The 20,188-nt window shown below is 34.0% G+C and overlaps 1 protein-coding gene across 1 annotated transcript; it reads right to left on the reverse strand.

Moving 5' to 3' along the window:
• Positions 1-1,345: 1,345 nt before the first annotated feature.
• Positions 1,346-7,637, reverse strand: LOC122585303 (tryptophan aminotransferase-related protein 4-like). Its single transcript, XM_043757431.1, has 5 exons — positions 7,222-7,637; positions 3,423-3,717; positions 2,501-2,787; positions 2,125-2,405; positions 1,346-1,737 (listed from the first exon to the last, which is right to left on the reverse strand). The coding sequence occupies exons 1-5, from the start codon at positions 7,575-7,577 to the stop codon at positions 1,532-1,534; spliced, it is 1,425 nt and encodes a 474-aa protein (XP_043613366.1). The 5' UTR covers positions 7,578-7,637; the 3' UTR covers positions 1,346-1,531.
• Positions 7,638-20,188: the final 12,551 nt, after the last annotated feature.

The raw sequence follows: 20,188 nt of genomic DNA on the forward strand, positions 1-20,188 counted from the left end.
GATTCGCTAAAAATCAACCTAATTACAGTGGTTAAAAATCAACATAATAATAAGATGATGACATTTAAAGGATTTAGGTGATAAGTTTAGAAAACAGACTTACTAGAATAAACATGTCAAAAGTTTTAAAGTTTTAGGTGGATTTTAAGGATTATCTTTAAGTTTATTTATCATTTTCCTTAAAAAAAAAAAGCAAAAAAAATAAAAATAAATAAAGTGACAAAAGCTAAAGAGATTTAAATAATTAAAAATTGTTGGCACGAAATTCAATTCATGCAACAATTTGCAGCATGTTGAATATATTGCAGGGAGAATTCGTTAAGTTATAAGTAATGTTTGATGATAGTTACAAAAGTATAACATAAGTGAATCTGTCATTTTAGAAACTCAAATACAATTTAATGATTGTTAAGACCTGTTAAAGGAAAAGACATAACTCCGTGTTAGAGAAAAGTGTTTGATGTGCAGCTGTTTTTGTAACTCCAGTTAAACAAACACCTGAACAAAACTTAGCGGTCGTTAACTGATGAGACTATTATCACAAGAGTATTCAACTATAAAAACTTATCTCGTTAAAAGAAAAAAAAACATGATAGAAACTTATGCATGCCTTTTAGTATATTTACTAGTAGGTAGTAGTCATTCCAATTAGTTAGCTTCACTATAAAATAAGCTAAATTTTACTTTATATAAGTGTATTTTACTTAAATAAGTGTAATGTTATAGTTACTTACCTATTGAACTCTTGAACAAACATTCTATTGAGAAGTATTTACATTATATGAGTATGACTTGCTATCATATATTAGTAATATATGTCAAAGACTTAAAACTCAAAAACAAAACTGATGTTCACTCAATGACACATGGATTTCATTCATTTTCTCTTATAATTTTACTTTTGATCTCTTTTTTAAGCAAGTTTTTTAGTCTATCAAATTAGTCATATGTCGTTTTTCATCAAATATGTAATGCTAATTTGTATTGTAGAAATGTTGATTTTTATTCACTGGAAACATGTAAATATAATTGAAAAGAACGTCTTGCTTTATTTCTGATACCATATTGGTACCGACATGCACAAGCCACACAACTTATGCTTTGATAAAAACTCTCCATCAGATACCCCACACTTGAGCAATATTTAGTGGTAAATATCTTCAATCATGTGTGCAGTCGGATATGTACCTAAGCCTCACAATTTGGTAAGGAGTAAACTAGCTTGTGGGGTATTGAGATTGTCTAAATAATGACCCAAGAAACTAGCTTGTGGGGTATTGAGATTGTCTATATAATGACCCAAGAAACTAGCTTGAATATATTACACGAACATATATATGTGTTTACTTACAATCCAAACCTGAATTTCATACAAATATAACCTAACTTGGTATGTTTACATGTGTTTTACTTTTTGGAGCCAAGGTATGCATTTGGTTGATATTGCGTAATGGAAGTTAATGACCAAAAGTACAATTATATAAAAGAAGTAAATCTCAAAGTTGGTTGCGAGCACTAGTTCAATCCTTGTTTAGGTGTTACCATTCTCAACAAGCACAAGTTCACTGAGTCGTTGCATAAGCAACTCGAAGTCGTCCTGGCTTTTGATGAGACTAAGTCGAACATAACGATCTTTAGCACCGAAGACACTTCCAGCTCGACCTTTAATTTTCGCAGCTTCTAGTATTGCACCACAATCTTCATCTTCTTCTCGTTCGCATTTTACCCATGCATAAGCTGCATCAAGTATTTTGTCCAAAAAACAAACAATTAAAGGTAAAATATGACTGGTTGAGGATTGTGAACTTAAATTGTGTGCAAAGTTAAACAGCTAAATTTTCACAATTTATATGGCAAAAATCATATGTTCCAATTTTCATTTCATTATTAACGCATATGGCAAAAATCATATGTTCCAATTTTCATTTGTTTAGGTGAACTTTTATGAGCATAAGGGAGTATATTTTCCACATCCTAGGATTTGATTTTGGGACCTTGTAAGTATTTTAACTCTTAGAAACCAAGCTTTTACTATTAATCTACCACCCCTTTTGGTTAACCTTAACAACTTCATTCCATATACCATTTGACCATAGAGAATAAGCATGTAATAAACATAATTACCTGGAGATGGTAGCCTAGTTTCATTGAAGAAATTGCAGTGCAAAGGATGTCTTTGTTGAACCGAAAATCTTGTTGACTTTGAGATGACATTAGTCAACCTCTCCCAGCGGTCCCTCATTGTCTTATAAGCAAACTTGAAAAGCGGTTTTCCATCATCTTTAACAGCTGCTTTTAGTAGCTTCAAAACTCTTAATTGGGTGTCCTTTGAAATCCCCAAATCAGCCAGTAAGATGTAGTTTAAAATCTTGTCATATACGTCTTTATCTTTTATCACAGCCCATCTACATAACATACATATGTAAATTATTAACACATTATGAAAAGTTATTTTCCAAAATGAGTTATAAGTTTGAAATAACAAAGCAACTATACATACCCAAAACGTGCACCGGCATGACCAGTAAGCTTTGAAAGAGTGAAAATCATGACATCCTGATCGGAAGGGCCAGGGATAGGTGTAAAATGTGGCCAAAGATAGGCATGATCGTATATTGTCTTTCCACCTAGAACGGATGTCTTAAATTCTCCATCCGGATTGTTTGGCGAGGTTACAAATTCAACTACATCCATGTTGTTTGAGGAATTATTCAATTTCCATGAGGTCGTATTTCCTTCAAAGTTAAAGGTTTTTGAATTGAAATACTCTGTTTGAGTCTTGTACACCTTTTAATCATGAAACAATTACAACCAATTATATAATCTTTACTATATTATAAAGCAGACTTCAATTCATCTAAATTTTTAACATTGAACTTAAATTTTCAATATTGATTTTAAGTACTTCCCCAAAATATCACTCATATCTATTCTATATTTCCCTAAAATAACTATAATACCCTTTCTCTCTCCTCAAATCTCAACCAATAGTTTTTTTTCTCTCTCCTACATAAATCATTTATTCTTCCAATTTATTCAAAATCTTTTATCTCAAAATCCGTACATCGATAAATTATAAAAATTGTATGGTTCTTAAAATTTCATGCTCTTTCATTAGAGATGTCATTCGATATACTTTCGACGAATTTTTAAATCCGATGACGGAGCCCCTACGGTTAAGGCATTTGACTATCATACTCTATGACATATCAACTCCTATGACATATCACACTTTATGACATATCACACTTTATGACATATCACACTCTATGACCTAGCTATCACTCCCACCATCTCACCGCCGCAACGCACGGGTATTTACTCTCGTAAGAATTAAGCTATAAATAGATATGATAATGATTAATGAATAAATGATTATTACATATATCCTATCTGGTTTGAAGATAGATTGTGTTTATTACCCGATAGAATGGGACTGAAGCAAGGACATGGGAAGGTGAAGATGAGTTTTGTGAGGAAAGAGCATAAACTGCTGCATTTAGGAGTTGTGTTGAGCCAATACCAAAAACCAAATATCTTTCTTGTGTGACAGCATTCCCAACAATCGAATGCATCTTACGAATGTACTTTTCGAGCTCACTTGACATCAAGGTGTTGTCATTGTATACATAACTCATACGATGCCATCCTGATATAACAACTGCACTATCCGCCGCATTTTGCATCCAAAATGGCTCCAAAAAGATCGGATCCCCACTGCATCATATGTATCAAGTTTTATTTTAAAAACAAAAAGGGAAAGTATATATCATATGTATCAAGATATATTTTTAAAAACAAGAAAAAAATATATATGACCAGTCAGATTATTAAGAGCGTGTTTAGTTCAGAAAACACTCATTAGAAAACACATTCGAATCATAGTTTTCAAAGAGTATTTTTCACTTTTTAACGAAAAACTCGAAAACATCCTCGTTTGGTTGTAGAAATATGTTTTCTAATTTTCCATTTATAATTTCTAAAAAGCTAAAGGGGTTTTTTATTTCAAAAAAAAACAAATAATTTACAAAACATGTTCTAATTTAAAATGTTATTTTCAATTTTTCATTTTAGAAACTAGAAGATATGTTAGAAATGTGGAAAAAGAAGGAGGGGGAGATGAAAAATAAAAATGAAAAATAGAAAACAATAAAACGACGTTTTTAAGTTTTCCAATGAAAAGTGGAAAAATATTGTTTTTTGGTTTCCTGGGAAATTTTTTTGAAAAACTATGATTCGAACGCGTTTTATGTTTTCGATGTTTTCTTGGAAATTAAATATGGAAAACAATGAATGTTTTTCAAAGCCAAACGCACCCTTTTTTTTCTTCTTTTCCATTTTTCATTTTCATTTTCATTTTCCACCTTCCCCCTTCCTCATATTTCTAACATATTTCTAACCAAACGTGCTCTAACAAGCTCTTATGAAATCGAAAGAGAGCGAAACAAGGTTACAGATAACCAGTGTTGTTAAACTTGGCCGACTCGGCCAGGAACCTGGCCTCGAACTTGGAATCACCTCCGTCACGAATCTGGGTCAGCTGAATCGGACTAAAATTCAGTCAACGATCAAGAATCGGGTCAACTGGGTCAAAGTCGGCCTACTCGTGTCAATTTTGGTCAATTTTATTTCTCTCTGAATAAAAACTTCTAATAAAATCCTAAATTGGTTTAAACTTATGTTTCTAAATAATTAAGTTTGAATTTTAAAGTATTATGTTGATATTTTTAGAAAATTATATATATATATATATATATATTGCCGGTAGAGCAGAGAGAAAAAAAGAATGAATTCTTTCGCTTCTGATTGGCTGAGAGTTTTATTTTCTTATATTATGATTGGTTGTATTATATTTAGAAACTATTAAATGTCATTTTTATATTTGGTAACAACTGAATTTAAAGAGAAACTATAGAAAATAGATTCAAATTCTAAATGAGTTGAAAATCTTTTAATATAACTTAACATTCATAAACTCATACTTCTGTAATACATTTGTAGATTAAAAAAAATCAAAAAGCAAATGATATTTTGTTTGTAGCTAAAAAATTTATCAATTTATATATACTATTTATTTATCAACAATGATTATTTATTTTTCCCCACTAAAATAAACATTCAATGAACTAATATTAGATACATTCGATTCTGTTCTAAGATTATAAAATTAATTAAAAATCTTTTAATTTAATATGGTACGTCTGTTTCTAAAATATTTATAAAGTTGTTTTTTGTTTAAACTCTATCCTCGTGGCATTTCACACTTTAGTGAAATTGGCTTAATATAATGGTGCATGTGTTTCTAAAATGTTTATAAAGTTTTTTTGTTTATACTCTATCCTCGCGACATTTCACATTTTGGTGAAATCGGCTATCGAGAGTTAAAGAGTTAACCCTAATTGATTAACAGAATTTATTTTATTATTGGCATGAAGTGTTTTATAAAAAGGATTCAATAAAATGACGCAAATAATTCAACACTTTGACTACTTTCAAATATAATATAACTAGATGTTCATTACCAAAAAATACGTTTCTTCTAAACAACTCAACTTAAAAAAACTATCAATAATATTATTAAAAACTTAAAAATTTTGATTGGCGGGTCGACTTAACAACTTGAAAACTCAACGTGGACCAATCCGATAAATCATGTTGGTAGGTTAACGGGTTGAAAATCTCTGATAATTTCAAGTCGGGTTTCAAGTTGAGTCAAGTATTGAGAGTCTGGTTATTGCCTATAAACAACTTAATCATTCATTTACAACATTTTAGTGGAGTAATGTATACATTCCCTACACATACACGATAGTTAATATTTATTAAAACTATTTATAATAAATATTTTTCAAACTATTATTATAATCTTTTTTTCAATAATAATATTTATAAAAGGTCATAAAACCCGCTTTATGTGTATCAAACCCATTCTATATATATTATAGTTGAAATTGTAGAAGTGTTTAAAGATTATCTTAAATGTATGTTCGATTTCATTTTAAACATCATTTTGGAATATGATAAGACGTATATTTCTTGCAATGTCTGCTATATGTATATGTTATTATGTAACTTTTAAGGACTATGTATTAAACTAAGGCGGGTTGAAATTTAAGATCAGACACTTCAACCTGGATCCAACTCTGGTCGACCCGAGTCAACCAAACTAATACATGGGTTGGCGAGTTCACATGGGTTGGCAAGTTCACAGGTTAATCAATAGCTTATTTTAATTTGTAAATAAATATCAAATCAACTTTTTTTTTTATGGTTTATAAAAGGTATGTAGATATGTAAATAACCGCTATTGTTAGTAAGGTTGTCAATGAGTTTGGGTTGACGTGTTGACGGGTAAAAAATCTGTGACTCTGACCCAACCCATTAAAAATTCCAGGTTATAAATTTCAACTCTTACCTACAACATGTCAACCCAAACCAACCCGTCAACTTGAAAAAAATTGGTTCGGCGGGTTAATAGGTCAAGTTTTCGGTTGTCGGGTCAAATAGGCTGGTGGGTTGACGGGTTGGCGGCTTAATATTAAGTCAAATAGGCCATATGGGTTATGGGTTGGTGGGTTGATTTCAGGTCAAATGGGTTGATGGGTCAACCTGTTTAAAAAATTATATAAACTTAAAAATATTTTCACGTTGGAGGGTTAACCTGTTAACCCAATAGGTCAACCATAACCTAACCCGAAAAATATGGTTAGTGGGTTGACGGTTCAAGATTTCACAATCCTAACTCGGTTATTTTCGTGCGGGTACCAATTTTGGTTTCGGGTTGAGTCGAGTATTGACAGTTCAAATTGTTTTGGCTGTCAATCGAGTCGATCTGTATCGAGTTGGCTTTGGGTCAAATGATCAAGTGGGTTTGATGAGTCAAATATGTTGTTTTCAGGTAACCCGATCACCGATCGAGTATTAATCTTGTTATATTTAAAGTTGATGTTTATTACATATAATTTCAAATTTTATTATTTTTAAATATATCAACCTAATTCAGGTTCTCCCCGATTCCAATCCGAATTTTCAAAAACTCGTTATTGTTCTCCAACATTGCAGATAATATTAACAACTTTCAAGTGCTATTAAATTGCAACATACCCACTAGTGCTTCGTATATTCCAACGGACTTAATTAATGTCTTAATTATATATCAACATGCATATGCATGAATGAAAACCAAAGAGAAAGACATGAACAAGGAAGGTAGGTAATTACCTATCAGCATCTGCAGAACAATTAGGAGATAACTGAGAGCAATCAAGACCAGTATAGCAACTGTAGCACTCGCAAACACCACGGTCAACATAAGCTCTTCCGTGTCCAGAGCACGATATTGCTGCGACCGCTTCTGCCTCACCGGCTGCTTTCGCACTCCAACTCAATTTATAACCAATCTCAAGCTCTTCTCGCTCATGCCTATGTCGTCGATGAAAAGGCTTGATATCTACCCACCAAAATCCACTTTCGCTACATATATGCACTAGTAGAATATATGTGGTAAGCAATATATTGATCACTATAGATGTCAGTAAACAAGTTCCATAACAATATTCTTTCTTCGTTTTCTCCATATATAATTATATGCTTATTTTGAGTCGAGAAATTAATTAAATGTCAAATGTGTGTGTACATGTAGCTTGGAAAAACTTACATACATACAAATACAATGAAGTTACACGTGCTACTGCATGTCTTAATATATACTAATGATTTTTGACTTGGCTCCGACGACGACCTTTTGAATGGAAACGTAGTCTAACATATATACATTCGTTTCTAGAATTATTTTATATAATTACTGGTATTAATAATACTCATCGATCGGATTGATTTTGATTATTCTACGTTGTACAATTACTTATTTTATTTTATATATGTAAAGAATAATGAAATCTAGCATAAAAAAAACTGATCGAATTATAATAATGCTTTAAAAGGTTAAATGAGTGGGAACCTACACCTACTCGTCCCATTCATATATCTTGATTCTTATAGCGTAATACTTTGAAGTTTGAATGCATATATATAGATAATACTCTTTGTTAAATTTTGATTTTTTGCTTGTGTACGTACGTATTAGGAAATTTCTTTGCCGTGCTGGCGTGCTCAATGTCCAATTGTGCATTAGAATTTTATTGTATATTTGCTCTGACCCCGTCAAATGTTAAATAAGTCCTATCTAAATCTAATACCTAAATTATATATGTTCCAACATTTTCTATTTATCATCTCTAAATTTTCTTAAAAAAAAAAAATCAACTTTAAACTTTATTCAAAATCTAGATGCGCTTTATCTATAAAATCGTACATCAATAAACTATAAAAATTATAGAAGATACTCTTTCATTAGAGATGTCATTCGATATAGATCACCTCATCACCGCCACCGCCATCACCTCCATCACCGCCGCTACACGCATGTACCTTTCTCTCGAATATAAAATTTTTATAAGTGTTTTATGAGTAAAAAAATTTACGTAAAACACGCGAAAAACCAAGCACAGCGGAATCAACAACAACTCACAATTATTATTTTTGATATTTTTCTGGATTTTATGATATAAACAAGAAACAAGATGATAAATAAAATGATAGATAAAAGAATCCTCCACAAAGATTCGTAAAGGCCAAGCCACCGGAATCAATGATAAAGGAAACACTCCAACCCACCACTATGTTTGATAAAGCTCTAGCCACCACAAACACAGATAAAGGAATCGAAGATTAAAGATCTCACCACTATATTTGATAAAGGACGAACCACCACAAATATAGATAAAAGGATCACTCCAAACCACCAAGATCAAAGATCTATAATGGTAAATTATAAAGGTAAATGAAGATTTTGCGACAAGAAATAGAGGCTGCTCTATTAATTTCATTCAACAACATAATCTGATTTACAATGAGAAATACAACCCCTATTTATAGATAAAACTATTTCCTAGGAATTAACGAAATACAATATTAAAATAATAAAGGCTGTCATGTGCAAGGAACAACCACCAACTTATTAGCCAATAGGAAACGGACAGACAAAGCTTCTAGATAGATTCCTTTTGTAAGAGGACCCACAAACCGTTAGAAATAACGTGGCCACTCTCTCTTCCTTGTCTTCTTCTACGAAAACTGTCATTCTTTCTTTATTAGGTCCCACAAACATGCGACAGAACAAAAATTATTAATGCAACTGGAAACTAGTATCTGAACTTCCACTAGAGACATAATTCTGGAGCATTCATCAATAGACTTGACTGTAGTTGGTCACTGTTATGCCTGAATAAATTTCAAGTACCAATATCTTGAAAGCCCAAGATCTTGACATCTCAGAATCTTGACACAGCGGAACATTCGAAAGATAACGTATTGTTAAACATGTCATTATTATTTCCTCTTGAGATATACATGCAGGGCTGATATTATTCAATATCTCACATGGAGAAATATCTTTAACGGTACAAAATCAAGCATACGCGTAAAGAATCTCTTCAACACGCAAAGAAGACTTAGTCCCCAACATAGTCGGACTTCAAGTGGAATTCTGCATGAGGAGAAATACAGCAACGGTCACTTGACCAGTCAAGACCTTCACCAACGTTCAATGACTGAAGACCTGGAAAATCCCTACAATATCGGATAGTTAGTTTATTTCCAACGTTATAAATAGAAGAGGCTTGATCGATCGTAGGCACTTGCTTTCACCTGCTATCATTTAATTGTACTCACACACTCTGCATATTTCGCTACTTACACACTTAGAAAGATCGATCACCCTGCTTCCACCAATTGTATCCATTTCAACAATAATCAATAAAAGAACAAGGCAGGAACGATTGTTTCCTCCCGGGGTTTTTATGCTGGCGATCCTCTAAGGATTAAGGGCTTTTCCTCGTCAACAAATATCGGTGTTCTTGTTCTCTACTCTTTATTTTACATTTTACTTATTTGATTCTTGCATAATATCTTGTTTATCTTAACATATCTTGCATTATTTACATTAGTTTGCGATTACATTGACCCTTTTTATTGTTTAGTCGACATAATCTATTTTCAAAAGTCTTTCTTTGCAACGCATCTTTGTAACTCAACATATTTTACAAGCACACAACCTCACGAACGAAAGGTTGGTTACTTAATTAATCTAAGTCTTCGACGTAGATTATCTTAGGTGATTTTTGACCAAAACAGTCACTGGATTGCCTCAGTGGAGAACGTTACTGGTGGACTTCTGGAAAGCTTTACTGGTGGATCACTACTGGTAACATCTGGAGCAACACGCCACTGGAGAAGTGTTGCAACTGGTGACTGGACCGGTTCAGTGAATACTTCTCTAAAATGGGCAATGACTGGCAGAATCAACATTGTTTGTTCTGGAGGCATCATCTCATCAGTTTTCTTCATTTCATCTATCTTGTTCAGTTCAGTTGGATTCTCCAGTTTAGTGAACCTAGACATTTCTGCATCAATCTCCCCTTTTAAAGAAAGACTTGTCCTCAAGTCTTCTAGGTACTCATCCTCCAGATAAGGCATCAAATCACCCACATTAAAAGTACTTGAAACGGATGTATCTCCAGGTAACTCAACCTTGTAAGCATTTTCACCATATTTCTCCAAAATTTTGAACAGTCCTTCAGCTCTGGCATTAATTTGTTTTTCCTTTTTGATGGAAATCTTTCTTTTCTCAGATGTACCCAGGCTAAATCACCTGGAGCAAAACTGGACTGTTTTCTAGACTTGTTTGCTCTTGCCTTGTAATCTGCATTAGCCTTCTCAATTCTGGTCTTCACTTGTTGATGAATTTTCTTGATCTCTCTGGCTCTAGCCTCAGCTTGAATACTTGCTTTTGGTTCAATTGAATATGGAATTAAATCAATTGGAGTTAAAGGATTAACACCATAACAAATTTCAAACGGGGATTTACTGGTTGAATAATTTGGAGCTCTGTTAAAAGCAAACTCTGCATGAGCAAGCTTCAGATCCCAATCTTTCGAAGTCTTCTTCAGCAGTGTCCTTAACAACATACCAATAGTTCGATTAGTGACTTCAGTTTGTCCATCAGTCTTAGGATGATGAGACGTACTGAACATCAAGCTGGTGCCCATCAATCTTCATAATGTCTTCTAGAAATAACTTAGAAACTTCACATCTCTATCTGAGATAATTGTTTTTAGAATCCCATGCAGGCGAACAATTTCCCTAAAAAATAAATTTGCCACTACTGAAGCATCATTTGTAGTATTGCAAGGAATAAAATGAGCCATTTTCGAAAAACGATTAACAACCACCATTATTGAATCTTTACCCCTTTGAGTTTTGGGCAGTGCAACAATAAAATCCATACTAAGATTTTCCCATGGTTGACTTGGAACTGGAAGAGGAGTATACAAACCCTTGTTAAAAGTTGCCTTCGCCTGGTGACAAGTTGGGCAGCGACTGATAATACTCTGAACATCCTTCAGTAGACTTGGCCAGTAGAAGTGTTTAGTCAGAATTTCTCCAGTTTTGTTTATGCCAAAATGGCCAACTAACCCCCTCCATGTGCCTTTCTTATCAATATATCACGAATAGAACCCCTTGGAATACACAATTTACCATTTTTAAATAAGAAACCATCTTGAACAACAAATGATCCTTTCTGCTGAGCTTCAGTAAGACGATTAAAAAAGTCTGGATCAGCAGCATACAAGTCCTTAATGAAAGAAAATCCAAGGACTCTTGCTTCCAGAATGGACAATAATGAGTATCGTCTGGAGAGTGTATCAGCAACAACATTAGCCACTCCAGCTTTATGTTTTGAAACAAATGAATAAGATTGCAAAAAATCCACCCATTTTGCATGTCTGGCATTAAGCTTGTGTTGACCATTAATGAACTTCAGTGCTTCATGGTCAGAAAATAAAACACACTCTTTTGGCTTCAGATTATGTGACTAGTGAATAATAGCACGAATAATTGCATAAAATTATTTGTCATAAGTGCTATACTTCAGTTTTGAACCATAAAGTTTTTAACTGAAATATGTCACTGGACGCCCTGCTTGCACCAGAACTGCACCAATACCCACACCACTGGCGTCACATTCTAACTCAAACAACTGATCAAAATCTGGCAAAGATAATACTGAAGCTGAACTGAGCTTTTCCTTCAGTGACTCGAATGCCAACTGGGATGAACTTGGCCAGTCAAATACACCTTTCTTCAGACAGTAAGTGATTGGAGCCACTACTGTAGAGAAATTCTTGATAAACCTTCTATAAAAAGATGTTAGTCCATGAAAACTTTTTACTTCAGTGATTGTTGTTGGAACTGGCCATGATCTGATGGCTTCCACCTTTGAGGGATCCATGGAGATACCTTCTTTTGACACCACATAACCAAGAAATATTACACTTTCTACCATAAAGTCACATTTCTCCAGTTTACCATACAACTGGTGTTTTCTCAGTAAATCAAACACACTTCTCAGATGATTAACATGTTCAACTTCAGATTTTGAATATACCAGAATATCATCAAAGTAAACAACAACAACAACAACAAACGGACCAATAAGTGGTCTGAGAACTTTATTCATCAGTCTCATGAAAGTACTGGGAGCATTAGATAAACCAAAAGGCATTACTAACCATTCATAAAGGCCTCATTTGATTTTGAAAGCAGTCTTCCATTCATCTCCATCTTTCATTCTGATCTGGTAATAACCACTTCTGAGATGAATTTTTGAAAACACATTGGAGCCATGTAACTCGTCAAGCATATCATCCAATATGGGAATGAGATGTCTATACTTAATAGTTATATTATTTATGGCTCTACTATCAACACACATTCTCATCGAACCATCTTTTTTTAGGACCGAGAGAGCTAGAACTGAGCAAGGACTCATACTGGCTCTCACATAACCTTTGGCAACCAACTCATCTACTTGTCTTTGCAACTCTTTTGCTTTAGTTGGTGAACATATGTAAGCAGCTTTGTTTGGAAGAACTGACGACAATCCTTCAGGTAAGTCTTCTGGGAAAACATCAGTGAATTCCTTCAGTAAAGACTTCAGGAGACTAGGGACTCCAGTGAACTCCTTTTCTTCAGTACGCTCTAGCACCAGTAATATCATAACCGGAGAACCTCCAGTGAGTTCTTCTTCAACTTCAGTCTGGGACATAAACAAAGCATTGCTGGGCTGGTATTCCTTGCCAATTTTCATTAACTCATTGGGTTTCAGAGAAGTCAGAGTGACTTTCTTACCACTTACAAATAATGAGTAAGAATTTGCACGACCATTATGAAATATGTAATTATCAAATAACCAAGGTCTACCCAACAAAATATGACAAGCATCCATAGGAACGACATCACAAACAATTTTATCTTCATAAACAGATCCAATGGAAAAGGGAATAGTAACTTGTCGATTGACTTTTACCTCAGATCCTTCACTTAGCTATTGCAACTTGTATGGACGAGGATGCTTTACTGTTGGCAGTTCCAGTTTCTCTACCATGTAGGTTGAAGCAGCATTAGCACAACTTCCACCATCAATGATCAGATCACACACCTTGCCTTTAACAGTACATCTGGAATGGAAAATATTTTATCTTTGGGCAGTATCAGTTACAACTTCAATGGCATGCATCACTCTTCTCACGACCAACATTTCTCCAACATCTGCACCAATATATGTTTCTTCACTTTCATCATCGTCGTACACTGGTTCACCTTCTTCAGTATCAACATCTGGTAAGCTTTCAATTTCTTTAGCAGTGAGTGCTCTCTGGTTAGGACACTGTGCCTAGAAGTGACCAAAACCATGACACTTAAAACATTTCTTTCCAACTGGCTCTTGAGATCCTCCAGTTTCCTTGCCTTTGAAGGATTGTTGACCAGTTGCACTGGACCTTTGAACTGGTTGACCAGTTGAGCTGGGCTTTCGAACTGGTTGACTAGAACTGGATGGAACCTTAGTGAAAGGTTTGTACTGGACCTTCTTCTTCAGTTGCTTCTCGATCTGGAGAGCTAACTTGCAAGCACCTTCATAAGTCCAGATGGGCTGCAACTTTATCTTCTCAGTAATGGTAGTATTCAATCCACCAAGGAATCTGGCGATAGTATGCTCTTCAGTTTCCTTCACACTAGTTCGAGTCTTCAGTTGCTCGAATTCTCTAATATACTCCACAACCTCTTTTGTACCTTGCTTCAGATTATTCATCAGAAGATACTGATCTTGCTTATACGACTGGGGAACAAATCTCTTCTGGATAACTTCTTTCAGTTTGGACCAGGTCTTAATTTTGCTTTTATCCTTATATTCACTTTCAGATTTCATATTGTCATACCAGGATGAAGCATACTTTTTCAACCTAATAATGGCAACTTTAAAACTCTTTTTATCATCATAGCCTTTTATTTCCATTATTCTATCCATCACCTGAACACATTCAAAGAATTCTTCTGGGTTAGAAGAACCAATGAAATCTGGGGATCTATTTTAATATCTTTTGTATCATCCACCGTATGTTTCCCATGCCTTCTTTTAGACTGATTAGACTCATCATAATCACTAGAAGATCTGGGTGTATCTACCAAGTGTTTCTTGTAGATCTTAAATCTGCCTATCCCTCCTACCATTATGAGCTTCTTCTAACGTCATATTTCTTCTAAAAGCCATTAATCTTCAACAAAACAATACCAACTATAACAGATCTAAACAAAGCGAACTACAACTCCAACAGATCTAATCTGACCCAACAAACAAAATAACTGTAATAACACGATTTCTGCTCTTGATTCGATCTCAACAATGGCGGTTCTAGTGTGTGTGTTCTTGGTGTGTTTAGTGTGTGTGATTTTCTAGAGAGAGAGAAAGAGAGAGAGAGACGATCTGAATTAAGTTGTACGTAAAAATGGATCAAAGGCTTATGATTTCTAAGGAGTTAAGGGTATTTATAGTCTAAATCTACAATTAAGCTAATTGACACTCCTAGTCCCTCAACCTTAGAAATCATTTCACCATGTCTTAACAACAATAACATCCACTAACTTAAATTACAATTTATCACTATTATTGGATTTCTAACATTCTCCCCCTTAGTGATATATTGTAATGAATGAAGTACGTGTTATTTTGTCTTGTAGGAATTAAGTTGATGAGCCCGATAGTGAAGACAATTGGTGTGATGAAACAAGTCTTCAAAGCTTTCTCATTGTCTCTGGAGAACTTGAATCAATCTTGGTCTTGGACTTCTTGAAGTTAAAACATGATGAAATTCTCAATGTTCTTTTTGAATAGAGAATAAAATGAATGAGTTTAGAATCTTTGAAAATTGTTGAACCATGAATCAGAGTTGTCTTTTGAAGTGCGGAAGGTATAAATTTGGCTTTGGTTCTTCAATCTTCGATTTTTGAATGAAAATTTGTTTCCTTGGAATGAAGTATCAAAAACTTAAACTCTCCCCCTTGATATATGCATTGAAGCTTCTTGATCAAGTATTATTATATGACTTTGAAGATCTTGAATGAAATTTGTTGATGAAGACTCTTTCGGAGCTTTACTTCTTTGTCTTGAATCTTCCAATCAATCTTTCAACTTTCGTATCTTTGATCTCTGTCATTTTGACTTAAACACTTTGGAGAATAATCTTTTGAACAAGACTTGAATTAATCATACTCCCCCTCAATTCATGAGTGTAAGCATTTTGGAGCATCTTTGAATATCATATCCTTATCTTTGTAATTATCCTTTTTCAAGTCAAGAACTCAATTTTGAAAATTTGAGCTCAATTGACTGAAATTTCATTAATTGCAAGTTTTCCCATCCTTAACCTTCATACACTCACTACAACCTTTTTAATAACTCCATGTTTGCACAAACCAAGCTCAAAGGTTTTCTTTCGCAATCAATCAATCATAATCTTTTTCTCCCCCTCATAATGACAAAGTTGGGAACCAATGTCATTATGCAAACATTAATTGATAAAATACGAGAATTTGTGAGATGAGAAATGGAAAAAGAAAAATCGGATAAGGATGATCCGTTAACATGTTCAAAAATCAAAAAAATTAATGAAATGACCGATAGAAATGTATAACATTTTTCGGATTTCCTATGTATCATTGAATTATGCACAAAGCAATTTTCTAACATAGTTCGGTCTTGTAGCTTTTCAACTACGAGATTGCTTTAAAGAATAGAGATCATGGTCAGTGTCACCTAAGGCGTTCTATAACCATAATCTATTATCCTTAAAGACTTTTGGGTAACATCCGAGGTCACTGATAGACTTCTCGTTTACTCAAAAATTACACTCGTGCAATTATGAGACCTACGTTCAACGTTGGAAAAGATATTAGCATTGGTAGGATTTCCATTTGATCATCGTGGAATATCATTTAAGATATCACTACAAATGTTCCGGCTATATCACATAGATATGCAATAATATCACAAAGATATGACTCAAAAGTGTCTTAAGAAAATGAAAATGAACAAATGAATGATCAATCAAGATAGCTCTAGACACAACGTGATCAAATGAAGTCGGGGACCGGAGCAGAATGTCGCCCTTATGCAATATCAACATCTTCCAAATGAAGAGTCAATAGAAATGTGAAAATCTCCGTGAGAAATGAAACAAGTATTTGTTAAGAAACACTTGAGTGGTTAGGTAAAGATGTGCATCGCTTCACTGGGTTCATGAAGTCTTTATCAAGATATCAACAAATGACATCCTATTGGAATGTGTTGTACCCGGCGAATTGAGAATTTTTAGGGAAGGGTGTCATTTTTTTTAACCCTTTTCTCACAACATATCACCATAACCTCTCACTTTTCGACATTACTCCCTCCATCCTATTTGCAAGAAACCATCATCACTCAAAATACCCTTACAATCTAATGGAAGAATTGAATACTTCGGGGTTAGAACTTATCGGTGATGATGAAGTTCATGGAGTGAATGAATCTCTCAAGTCCAAACTAAACACCGAACTTCAATTGATGAGAATCATTTGAAAATCATCAAATGTGTATAAGAAAATGATTTGAAAATACATTTGAAGTTTTGAACCTTTTGAAATCACAAACTCCCCCTTAATCTATGCAAAGGTAGATTTTAAAAGTTTTTCATAGAACAGGTAGAGCAAAAAAAAATTGATTTTTGTGAAGTCAAAAAGAGTAAAATCTTTGTTGTGATATATACAAAAAAAAATTGAGAGTCTAACAGTGAACAAGATTTTAAGAAACACAAAGTTTTGCGTCAACAACAATGTTCATAGTAAGACTACTAGAGAGTACACAAAGGCGTTCAATCCTTCGCATCTTACATCAACAAGTTGGATGCAAATAAAACATTTAAGCACAAATTTAACTCAATCAAATGTTCAAGATGAGACAACTAGGAAGTACACAAAGGCGTTCAATCATTTGCTTCTCATATCAACAATTGAGAGTTTTGAAACGAAATTCCATTTGAAAATTTTGAATATGTTTGCAACAAAATCAAGATTCTTGAAGAGAATTGTTTGCAATTTCAATCAAATGAAAAACTGCCATTACACATACATATTCATATAAGACAACTTGGAAGTACACAAAGGCGTTCAATTCCGCGTTATCTTATACCAATCTATATGTATAACAACACATTTTATACCAACTTTGAAATATAAATAATTTCAAATAAGAACAGGTTATGCACAGAATATGCATAAGCCATCTTGAAATAAATAAGTTGTTTAAGCACGGGTTACATACAGAGTATATGTAAGCCACTCATTGGTCTTTTGAATTTCAAGATCTTGATTGGCTTTTTCAAGATCATGAATGGTCTTTTCAAGATTGTGACATTTATGTAATAACTTAGAATCAGGAGAGGCATTCAACTCACATTCTTTAACCAACATTTGATCTTTGTATGTTTGAAAATTCTTGTTTAATAGTATCATAATCAAAAAGTAATTTTGAATATTCTTCAAAGAGTTTTGAAAATTCACTTTTAGAGAATGAAATACTATTTTTCAACTTCTTATTTTTGTTGGTTAAAGACGTGATATGAGTTGTTAAATTTGATAAAGCTAAATCAAATGACTCTTTATCTTTAACTATTGAAAAAGCAGAGTGTAGATTTACCTCATCATCCGGGTATTCATCATCAGTGCTTTCAGCCTCAAAATCTTTGTCCTTGGCCAACCTCGCCATGAAGCACACATTTGCAAAGAGATCTCCATCTTCTTCATCCGAGAGCAACAGCCATTTGTCATCTTCAGCAAGCAATGCATGACCGACTTCCACTTGCTTTGCCAACAACATCTCTGCTTGTAGTACTCATAGTTCCGAGGTTGCTTGCAATCAATGGCAAAATGACCAGGATTACCACAATTGTAGCACTTTTTTGTTAGAAACTTTACCCTTCTCAACTACTTGTTTGTCATAACCTTCAACTTTCTTTTCCACATGCTTGGATCCACTTGATTCACCTTGACCTTTATTCTTTGAATGATAGTGTTCCTTCTTTGGAAATGCACTTGTGGAAGAAGTGCGGAGATTGTTGTTAGTTGGCCTCACTTTGTAGAACTTTTTCTTGAAGTGCTTGGTAACTGCGGCAAGAGCTTGATATAATTCGTCAGAAACACCATCTCTTAGAGCCAACATATCATCTCCCTCCTCATCAGACGAAGAAACAACTACCATTTGCCTTTTAAGAGCTTCAGAAACCTTCTTTTCAACAATTAATGCCAAAGGATCAGAAGATACAACTTCTGGTATTTTGTTCGATGAAGCTTTGTTTAGGACTTGATGTTCATTGAGTTTGAAGGATTCATGAAGATTATGGATGGAAAACTTGGCCAGATTTTGATGTTGCTTGATCTGAGTTCCATAATCTTCCCACTCAGGACCAAGAGCTTTGATGAACTTTATGTTTAACTCAATCTCTGATTTCTTGACATTGTTCTTCCTAAGTTCATTTATGACATTGCAGAATCTACAGTAGACAGCCTCTAGATATTCATTTGGCAATTTGCTGAAGTTATCAAACTCAGTCAACACATTTGTCAATCTAATTGTTGAAGTTAGGTCAGATCCTTCCATTTGTCTTGCCACCTCATCCCATATTTCCTTGGCTGTATCATAAGAATCAACAAAACCATAGATTTCATCTAGCAGTGCTTTGTATAAGCATGATCTAGCTCTGTTATCTGCAGCTGTTCGATCTTTTTGTTCAGCATTCAAAAGATCAAGAGTGAGTATTGCACCAGTGGTGGGATGGTGATGAACTGCAAGTCCATTAAGGATGGAATCTTTAAGAAGATGACCATTTGGTTGACATTCCACATAATCCATGAATCTTTTCTTCCATAGCCCATAAGAACCACGGTAAAGAACTGGAGGTCTTGTGTCAGAACCTAATGCCAAAGCATTACGAGAAGCCATTTGAAAGAGATTTGATTTGGAACTTGAATTAGAATGAAAGTTGAAAATATCAGAATTTGAAACGATCTTTGTGAAGATCGTCCCAGGATAAGATCGTTTTGGAAGAAGAAAGAAGTAAGACGAGTTGAAACAGATCGTCTTAGGTATGGAATTTGAGACGATTCAAGAAAGATTGTCTTGAAGAACCTTGGATGAAATTTGATTAAGTATGGAATGAAAAATGAAATTGAATGATGATTTTGTCTTTTGAATTTGGAAACTGAAATTGAATGAAAGTGATTGAAAATTGAAATTTGAAACTGAAAGAAATGAAAAAGAAACGATCTTGTGGAAGATCGTCTTGGAAATTTGAAGAAGAAAATGAAACGGTCTTGATTAAGATCGTCTTAGGGACTGGAAAATTTTCCAAGTATTTCTGAAAAGTTTTTACAGAATTTTGTTTTGAATTGGAAGGAATTAATTTGAGCAAAACAAATCAATAATGATCGATTACCCAGGAAGTGTGTGATTCCCAATCACAACAACTTCAAACAATCAACCACAACAACTCAATAATCAACAGACACTGAGACGATCTTGGTCAAGATCGTCCTAGAGTCAAGTAACTGAGACGATCTTGGCAAGATCGTCTTAGTTTTCTGCCAATAATTTTCAAAGAATTAACTTTGATTTTGACCAAAACCAATCCAAAAAGGATTAGTTAGCCACAACCAACACTTTCCAACACTTAACACTTACTAGAAAGATCTTGTGAGG

The sequence above is a fragment of the Erigeron canadensis genome, chromosome 1 (assembly GCF_010389155.1).
Source record: "Erigeron canadensis isolate Cc75 chromosome 1, C_canadensis_v1, whole genome shotgun sequence".
Classification (NCBI taxonomy): Eukaryota; Viridiplantae; Streptophyta; class Magnoliopsida; order Asterales; family Asteraceae; genus Erigeron; species Erigeron canadensis.

Coding starts and splice junctions, on each gene's coding strand:
- LOC122585303 (XM_043757431.1), bottom strand. CDS start 7,577: ATGGAGAAAACGAAGAAAGAATATTGTTATGGAACTTGTTTACTGACA. Junction 3,718..7,221: donor TGTTCTGCAGATGCTGATAG/GTAATTACCTAC, acceptor CATATGATGCAG/TGGGGATCCGATCTTTTTGG. Junction 2,788..3,422: donor CTTCAGTCCCATTCTATCGG/GTAATAAACACA, acceptor CATGATTAAAAG/GTGTACAAGACTCAAACAGA.